Source organism: Budorcas taxicolor, chromosome 18 (genome assembly GCF_023091745.1).
Source record: "Budorcas taxicolor isolate Tak-1 chromosome 18, Takin1.1, whole genome shotgun sequence".
In the NCBI taxonomy this organism is placed as follows: Eukaryota; Metazoa; Chordata; class Mammalia; order Artiodactyla; family Bovidae; genus Budorcas; species Budorcas taxicolor.
This window is the reverse complement of record NC_068927.1, coordinates 47,582,876-47,592,264: the sequence shown is the minus strand read 5'-3', so window position 1 is coordinate 47,592,264 and position 9,389 is coordinate 47,582,876. Positions and strand designations below refer to the sequence as shown.

The window sequence follows — 9,389 nt, the reverse complement described above, 5'->3', positions numbered from 1 at the left end:
TGAGAGACCTAAAGGGTGAGAACAGCAGAGATAAGGAGAGAGAATGATATTAACAGGAAGAGAATGAAATAGTTTCAGAAATGGCCAGTGCCTTCAGGAAGCCTTCTTGGACTCCTAGGGATGGTTCCCCATCCCAACCCTGATAACTCTGGGCTGTCATTGTCTGGCAATGGCTCTATCTCTGCCACTGAACCATTAGCTAGGAACACTGTTACCACTGTATCCACACACTGTCCAGGTCCTTGATGAAAATGGATGAATGAATGAAAGCCTGGAAAGCTCTGAGCTCCAGAAGGGCAGGGCCCAGAAGACCCAATACCTTGGTGCTAAAAACACAGGGTGGAATCAGAAGACCACTGGTGTGAGCCTCCATTTGGCTTTGACCTTGCGCTAAGACTCTACTTCCTCCTCTGAGGAATGGGCTGCACTCAGTGTACAAAGAGGTTTCAAGAAGATCTAACGGGCAGGTAGCAGCGTTGAAAACACCCATCTGCATGTTCATGTAAACTTTCAAGGCTCCCCACTGTCTCCAGAGTGGGGGATGCTAAGCCCGGCTCTCCAAAGAGTGCTTCCAAGCCTAGCCAAGGATGGAAATGAACGTAAATTTATTGAAACTGGTGTTGGGGAGGATGGGTGGGTAGACAGTTGAGGGTTTTCCAAAGAACTGTGGGGAGGAACCAGCGCCCGGCCGGATGGGAGCGGGTGCCTGGCCACAGACCCTATCTCAGGCCCAATTTCTTCTTCTCCTTCTGCTTCTTGCGCACCACGTCCAGGTTCCGGTCCTTCCACATGCTCTTGCGCAGCTTGATGGGGCGTGAGCCCACATACTTCCCTGTGGGAAGAGAGGGTTCAAGGTCAGGCTCAGACCAGATGCCTGCCATGCCCAATGACCCTAGGGAGACCGCACTCACCATTCATCTCACGCATGGCGCGCACATAGTCACTGGGGTCCTTAAAGCTGACGAAGCCATAACCCTTGGTCTTGCCCGTGCGCTTGTCACGGATCACCTTAGCCTTAAGGAAGGATGGGAAGCGGCTGAAGGCTCGGGCCAAGATGTCATCGTTCACTTCGTTGCCCAGGTCCCCACAGAAGATCCGGAAGTCATCTGGGGTTGGGAGAGAGAAGATCAGAGGATACACATGTGTGGCCCAGTGTCTGTCTTACTGAAATGATCCCACCTTCTCTGGGAGCATCCCGCAAGCCCTCTTCCCTCTGTATCCCAGCAGTCTCGACCTGAGGTCCTCTTAGTTCTAACAGCCAACACCTGGATAGTATCTACCCTGTGCTAGACTCTGCAACGGCACCCACTCCAGTGCTCTTGCCTGGAAAATCCCATGGGTGGAGGAGCCTGGTGGGCTGCAGTCCCTGGGGTCGCTGAGCGATTTCACTTTCACTTTTCACTTTCATGCACTGGAGAAGGAAATGGTAACCCACTCCAGTGTTCTTGCCTGGAGAATCCCAGGGACGGGGGAGCCTGGTGGGCTGCCGTCTATGGGGTCGCACAGAGTTGGACACGACTGCAGTGACTTAGCAGCAGACTCTCTGCAAAGCATCCATAAAGTTTTCACATACATGGCATTCCCAACAGCCCTTTACGCCAAGGCACAGAGAGGTCAAGTCACCTGCCCAAAGTTAATCAGCAAGCAGCAGAGCTAGGACAAGAACTCAGGCATCTATCTGGCTCCAGAGTCTTCACTTTCAACTAACGGCACTGCCCTGCCCCACCCCAGGGCCACCTCACCCACTCCGGTGATGAAGCCCCTACCTTTGTCATCACAGCCCTGGCCTGTCCTCTGAGCCCCAGCATCCTTTGGCCTCCTGAACACCTCTCCATGGACACTCCCTGGGCCCCTGACACCCACTGGTTCCCATAATGGCACCCCAGGACCGCAGACTTCATCATTCCTCAGCTCTGCCTCCTCTGCAAAGCCCACTCCAATCCCGTTTGAGTCCCTGAAACCTGAACACACTGCCTCATTCTTCTCCAAGGTCAACTTCAGCTGCCATTTTTGGACATACCTCCTGGGCTGAGCCTGGTCTTGACCAAATGTGCTCAAGCTCAAAGAATCCCTTCCCCCACGAGTATATACTATTACTATCTCCTTGCTGGAAAACAAGGCTTGAAAGGCGGAGTGACGTGTCCAAGGTCACTGAATTAGGGTCTACTGCCTAGCCACCTCTGGGCCAGTGCTGTAAAGGAGAGGGGTGGGACTTAGGCTCCTTTCCTTAGCTACCACTGTGGTTGCCTCATAGCTTTGGTGGTGACTGAGGGCACTCTTGAACAAGTTAGGTCACCCCAGGCAGAAGTAATCTGACAAACTTAAGAGGGTAGGACCGTCTATAAACCAACTGATCTGAACACTTCAAAAAACTATTATATGTGAGACAAAGCAGCGAGAGGGAGACAATTCTCTTTAAAAGATAATCTAGTGACACAAAACTGCATGCCTCCTGGTTTAGGGGAAAAACAGCTATAAGGAAACAGTTTGGAGACAACTGGGAAAATCACAATATAAACAATATGAGATAACACAGTTACTGTTAATTTTCTTAGATGTGTTAACCATGTAATGATATGAAAGAAAATATTACTTTTCTTAGGAGATGAATATTAAGATATTTAGGAGTAAAGTGATAACCTCATTTATAATTTACTTCACATGATTGAGCAAAAACCAAAAAATGATACACATGGAGGGTTACAGTGAAGATATCAAAATGTTAATTGCTGAATCTAGGTGGTTGATATATAGTTAACTGTGCAAAATTTAAAATTTTGTGAGAAATTTTGATTATATTTGATTATATTCTTTGCAGCCAAAGATGAAGAAGCTCTATACAGTCAGCAAAAACAAGACCAGGAGCTGACTGTGGCTCAGATCATGAACTCCTTATTACCAAATTCAGACTTAAATTGAAAAAAGTAGGGAAAACCGCTAGACCATTCAGGTATGACCTAAATCAAATCCCTTAAGATTATACAGTGGAAGTGAGAAATAGATTTAAGGGCCTAGATCTGATAGATAGAGTGCCTGATGAACTATGGAATGAAGTTCGTGACATTGTATAGGAGACAGGGATCAAGACCATCCCCATGGAAAAGAAATGCAAAAAAGCAAAATGGCTGTCTGGGGAGGCCTTACAAATACCTGTGAAAAGAAGAGAAGCGAAAAGCAAAGGAGAATAGGAAAGATATAAGCATCTGAATGCAGAGTTCCAAAGAATAGCAAGAAGAGATAAGAAAGCCTTCTTTAGCGATCAATGCACAAAAAGTTAGGGAAAAGAAAGAATGGTCTTTCTCCTTTAACAAGCCAGGCACCTCATGAATGAAATGGGCCAGAGGTCCTACGCACCAATCCCCTTTACCCAGTTCTGTTCAGTGGCCGGGTGAGGGCCTGCCCCCTGAGCCATAGTCTGGCTCTCCAGGAGGTGGGCTAACAACAGTGCTGCCCTACAGTGAGGTGTGGAGCTACCCAGCTAACCTTCCTGGGCTGAGCAGCACGGACCCTGCACTCGAGCCCACTCACCTGCATCCCACTCTAGCAGGCTGGGGTCTTCCCAGCTGCTCCCAGCTGCTGTGCGAATGCAGCGCTTCAGTTTCTCTGGTTTCCCTTTCTTCTTGTCCTCACTCAGAGGTTCTGGCACCTACAGAGGGAAGGAAGGGTGCAAAGGGCTAGATCTGAGTCTCTTGGGCCCATCTGCCCTCTTGAGGCTCTTCCATTTGGTCCCCCTAGTTCTCCTGTCTCCATAGTTAAAGCACAGGATATGCTTCTGGGCGTCAGGTGTATGTGTGTGTCTGCCTCTTTCTTCCCCATGTTCTCCCAAACCTTCCAATTTCCTGGGTCCCTCCTACCTCCATGGACAGATGACCTGTGTTTCTGTGTGGGGAAGCCCATGGGCTGCTGTCTGCCCATCCAGCCCTTTCTGTCCCCCACTACTCTGCCCCCTGCTTACCTCAAGAGCCATGAGGCCAGGGGGTGGCTCAGGCCGAGGTGGCCGGGGTCTCGGACGCAGGGACAGGAGCTCAGGAATGCGCAGTGGGGGCAGCAGGCCTCGCACAACTTCCAGCGGGAGGGGCAAGGGTTCAGGCTCAGGAAGAGGCATGGCCAGGGCCAGTGGCAGGCTGGGCCCAATGACTGCAGGGCCAGCTGGGGCGGCCCCGGCTCCCACCGCCACCGCTGCGCTAGCCTCCTCCAGCCCAGCTGCTGCTGCCACCACAGCCTCTTCCTTCTCTTTCAGGCCCAACCCCAGGCCTAGGCCCAGCTCTCGGGGTGTTGCTGGCTCTTCCTGCAGGCAAAAGGAGGGCATGAGGGGGGCCAGATCACAGGCTCAGACCTCCCTCTCATCCTTGTCCTGTACAACAGAGCAAGGGCACCGGGGCCAGAGAGCAGGCAAGAGACACTAGGACAGGGAACAGTGTCTCTGTTCCTGTCAGACCAACACAGGGATAGAGAAACAGGCAGAGACAGACAAACACAGGGACCAAAAAATAAAGACAGAAAAAGAGAGGGACAATCAAAGGAAAAATAGTGATACACAAAGAGAAATGCACCTATAATTTGTGTTTTCTCTCTAAACTTCCCTCAAAAAAAAAAGAAAAAAAATAAAATGATATGGCCACAGGAAGAAACAGGGAAAGACAGAGGCAGAGACATGTAAAGCTGGGGAAAGGCAGACTTGGTGGACCCAGCTCATCAGGCCAGGATGAGAGTCTCTGTCCACCGCACCTGACCCTCAGTTCCCTGACCAACTCACCAGAGGAGGCCTCAGAGCAGCCATGGAGCCCAAGGGTGGTCCGGGGGCCCGAGCCATTGGTGGCAGCATCATAGGTGGTCCAGGGGGCCCAGGCAGGGGGGGGCCCACGAGGGCCTGGTGAGGGGGCCGCAGGGCCATAGGGCGGGGCCCAGCTGCTGCAGAGGCAAGAGCACAATCTGTCAGGGTGTTAGTGGGGGAGCTGGAGGACTTGGGGAGGAGTTATGTGGCAGGGATGATGACCTTGGCCCCCTCACCTGCTCTCTGCAGCACGTGAGGGACGAAGGCTGGACGCAGAATAGTGGCACTCTGGGGGGCCACAGCTGTGGGAGAGATGAGGGTGTGTGTCAAGGGGGACTGGGGCACTCAGGGCAAGGTATGTGCCTGTGGGTGCTCTGAGCACCCAAGAAATTCTGCTGGACAGCCTGGGGAACCCTCTGGGAGATGCGGAGTCCTTTTCATTTGTTCATTCAGCAAAACACTTACCACTGATGATCTCCTCTGGGCCCGGCCCTGTCCTGGGCAATGCTAGGGGCACACCTAAAGGCCACAGGCCCTAGGGGAGCTCTTGGTCCAGAGCAGGAAAGAACATACTCATCACCAGAGTGACAGCCAGAGTGATCAGGGCCGGACGGGGGAAGTCCAGGCAGGGTGACTGAGGCTGGCACTAGGGAGCTCAGAAGAGGGACATCAGGGGGACTAGAGAAAGCTTCTGGCAGAAAGGGACCTGTGAGCTGAGACCCAAAGGATAATGAAGAGCTGGTAATGCAAAGGCTAAGTTTGGAAATATTACTGGCAAGGAGGATGCTTATAAACAAAACCTTTCCCTCTTTAGTTTAGCCTAATTCCAATAGGGGAAGTCAGGAGGTGGAGAGCATCATAAGAGGATGGTCAAGTGGTCAGTAGGCATCCAAGCATAGTCTCGGTGGCTGAAAGACTGTTTCAGTGGTTGTTCTCCGGAGGGTACTAGGGTGCCACAGCAGGGCTGGAAGCTGGGCAGGGTGACTAGGTCAGATTTGCACTTTCATCAAAACCATACTAAAGTATAGGAGATACTAAACCTCAGATATCAGGTAAAAGAGTCTATCAGGATTTAATGACATAATTAACAAGTTTGATCTAATGAGATGACACCAGGACATTACAGAACACATATCCTTTTGCTACAGGCAAGGAAGTTAATGTCACAAAAACTGACTGTGTGTATAAAAGTCATCTCAAGAACACGAAGAGTGTCCTGTGGAGACAATATATTTTAGTTAGCTAGATTTTGGTTTAGTTGATAGGTTTGGAAGGTTAAAAGTTGGGTGACAATGAGCAGGAGAGGGAAGGGACCTCAAAAAGAGCCTTGCTGGCAAATCCCAGCAATGTCTGGGGCTCCAGGGAAGGAAATGGGGATCTCTCTCTGCAAGGGGCCGGCTAATGTAAGGTCTTGACTGTCAGGTGAGGACCATAGGTGCATGTTTGATGGTCTGGTTTGTTCATCCCATCAACAGAGACATGTGATGCGTACAAGATGGCAGGCACTCTCACAGGCGTTATATTTTAGAGCAAGCAAAAGATGATAATCATAATAAACAAGTAAGTTGTATAACTTGTTATAAGGCTATATAGCTTTATAGCACATGAAGTGCTATGAAGAAACAGCAAAGAATAAGGATTAGGAATCACAATAAAGGGGCTGGTTTGCAATGACCCAGTAACTAAGGCCAAATCAACGAAGTACATGATTAGGTTTATGGTTTAGAAAGAAAATGATATCTTTGGGATGAAATGGAGAGGGTGAACAAGAGTCAAAACAAGAGTGCTTGGTGAAATGTGGGATTCTCTGGCCTCAGACCTACCTGCTCGCCGCAGGAACATGGCTTCTCGAGCCTCTGGACTGTCCAGGTGACTCCGATCACCAGGGCCAAAGCCAACTGTTGGGAGGGGAGTGATGAGGATGGCGGGGGAGGGGAGGAGAGTCCCATGCTTCCCTTTTTACCACCCTGCTTCCCTTGTCCCACCACTGTTTACTTACCTGGACCCACAAAAGGTGGGCCACCCACCATGGGAGGAACCACTGTGGCTGCAGCGGCTGCTCGGGCCTCCAGAGTCTGTTGGACCTGTTGGATGGGGGTTGGGGTGAGGGGTCTGACTCAGTGCCCCCAAGCCGCCTGGCAGGCTCACCTGGGAACCAAGGGTTTTGTTCTCTGCACTGTGTGGCTATCTCTCAAACTTCAGGTCTCAGCTAAAACATCACTTTTCAGAAAGGCTTCTGGGATCACACTAGCTCAAGACGTCCTTAGTCCCTCCCTGGTGCAACATCTCTCATCATCCTGCTTCATCTTCCCCAAAGCACTCGGCACTACCTGAAATTATGTCCAGCTTGTCCTCCTCATCTCCCACGCCACCACCCTGCTCCAAGCCACCAGTATCTCTTGCCTAGAGTATGATGGTAGCCTCTTCCCTAGACGGCTTGATTCTGCCCTGGCCCCCTACAATCTGTCTTCTAAACACAGCCAAAGTGACCCTGGTGACATCTAAGTTGGACCATATCACCCCAATGCTCAAAATCCTTCAACTGCTTCTCATCCCAGAGTAAAAACCAAGGTCCTTCTGGTGATCCACAAGGTCCTACTAGATCTGTCTCTGCCACCTCTCTGTCCATATCTCCTCCTGTCCTCTCCCCTGCTCACTCCATTCCAGCCACCCTGTTGTCCCTGCTCGTCCTTGAACACATCAGGTATGCACCTACCTCAAGGCCTTTGCAGATCAACAGTTGTCTGGGAATACTCTTTTCCCAGATATCTGCATAGTTCCCTCCATCATGCTCTTTATATCTTTGCTTAGATATCACCTCCTCAGAAAGGTCTTCCCTGACCATGCTGATAAAATTCTGCCCTTCTTAATCTACTTTAATCTGTCTCTCCACAGTAAAATAGAAACTCCAAAAAGGTAGTGAATGTTTGTTTCATTCTCTGCTATATGTCTAGGGCCTAGATTAGCACCTGGCGCGGAAGAGGCACCAGAAAATTATTTGTTGAGAGAACGAACAAGTTTCATTTACTTGTCCACTTCTTGGTAATCTCTTTATCCACTAGTCACATACAGTTAAATATGGAGAACTTGAATGTGATTAATGAGACTGAGGAACTATGTAACTCTAATATGAATTTTAAATAAATACAGGACATTTCCATCATTGCAGAAAGGTCTACTGGCCACCATGATCTAGAATAAAAGCATGCAAAGGGCAGAATTATTGTCTCAGTCGTTACTGAGTCCTCAGTGTCTGACACCTAAAATATTTGTCATGCTAATTAATCAACAAGCCAGCAGGTCAAAAGCTCTCTGTATACAAACTAGTGTCTGAGGCACTGTGCTCTCTTCTATGCCTTATTTCAGCCGTACCTGCTGGTATGTGTTGGTCGCGATAATTGGGCGGATCACAGGAGCTGCTGGGACTTGCATCGCTTCAACCGTGGGGACTGTGGGCACCGCAGGCACGGCAGTTGGAATTCCTGTTACGGGAGCCCCCAGAACTTCCTGCTCAAACCTGGGAAGGCAGGACAGACACCACAACTCAGGACCTTGCACCAATTCTGAAACGGTGGGTATATCGCGACAGCGCCTTCACCCCTGCCAACCTCTCCTCCTTCCTTAACTCTCGTCCCCACAATTCCGAAAGTCCTATTTCCCCAAGACAGAACTATATATCGAGTCTATCGTGGCCTGGAGGCTCCAGGGCTCGACAACTATGACTCTAGGACCGCTTTTATCGCTCCCTATCGCGGGCCTTACAGGGCCATCTCCGCCTCCATCTCCTTCAAGCGTTCCTCGCCGCTCTTTCCCGGGATGCCGGCACCAGGGCCCGGAACCACAGGTCCTCCTGCACCCGGGAGGCCCGGGGCTGGCCCCGCTCCGGCCATCGCTGCTGCCGTCGCTGTCTCCGGTACTACCGCCTCAGCTCTGTCGCCTCCGCCGGTTCCGCTGTATACTCTCTGGCTACGTCAGGGTGGGCGCCCGCGGATGACGTACCAGCGAAAGCGACGGGCGCCGATACATGACATAATGCGTCAACAGGGCTGGCCTTTGGAGTGAGGGCCAATGAGAACCTGGTCTCACCCAGAGGGCCCGCCCCCAAGGGGAAATATAGGCCAGTCAGAGTGCCGAAGAAAGGAGAAACTGCGTTTAGGGGCGTGCAACCCAGAGAGACGGCCACGCCTTCATGGGGAAATACGGCCCGCCCCTAAAGTGAAAACTTGGTCTTTGAGAACTCTAGGAAGTTCGGACGTTCCTCCGGCGCCACTGCGAGGCCCGTTCCGGAAATTTTAAAACACAGTGACATCCCAGTCACCCCAGGGCAGGATGGGGCTGGAGACAGCTGGAAGCCGTGGTCGCCCACTTTCGGACATGCTACGAGTGAGTTCCAGAAAAACCAGGACCATGATGTGGGAATTTCAGAGGAGGCGCCTGACCCAGGCTTCCTGGAGGAGGAGGTGACACCTGAAGACTTCTGCTAGATAAAATGAGTATAGAGATTCTGGGTAGAAGGAATAGTTCATGCAAAGGCCAAGGGACAGTAGTCAAATATGTCAACTCAGAAGGTCACGTGTATAGTTTTGGTGTTTGTGCTTTCTTGAGACACAGTTCT

General features: G+C 50.9%; 1 protein-coding gene across 3 annotated transcripts; it reads right to left on the bottom strand.

Annotated features, from left to right (window-relative positions):
- Positions 1-588: 588 nt before the first annotated feature.
- On the bottom strand, positions 589-8,749 carry RBM42 (RNA binding motif protein 42). Of its 3 annotated transcripts, none has more exons than XM_052655871.1 (10): positions 8,537-8,749; positions 8,147-8,291; positions 6,774-6,858; positions 6,598-6,672; positions 5,011-5,076; positions 4,757-4,932; positions 3,956-4,288; positions 3,529-3,646; positions 912-1,106; positions 589-832 (listed from the first exon to the last, which is right to left on the bottom strand). In XM_052655871.1, the coding sequence occupies exons 1-10, from the start codon at positions 8,662-8,664 to the stop codon at positions 720-722; spliced, it is 1,434 nt and encodes a 477-aa protein (XP_052511831.1). In that variant the 5' UTR covers positions 8,665-8,749; the 3' UTR covers positions 589-719. The 3 variants fall into 3 exon arrangements, with proteins under 3 accessions (XP_052511831.1, XP_052511832.1, XP_052511833.1); XM_052655872.1 differs by having other exon boundaries at positions 4,757-4,911; XM_052655873.1 differs by lacking the exon at positions 5,011-5,076 and having other exon boundaries at positions 4,757-4,911.
- Between the last annotated feature and the right edge of the window lie 640 nt (positions 8,750-9,389).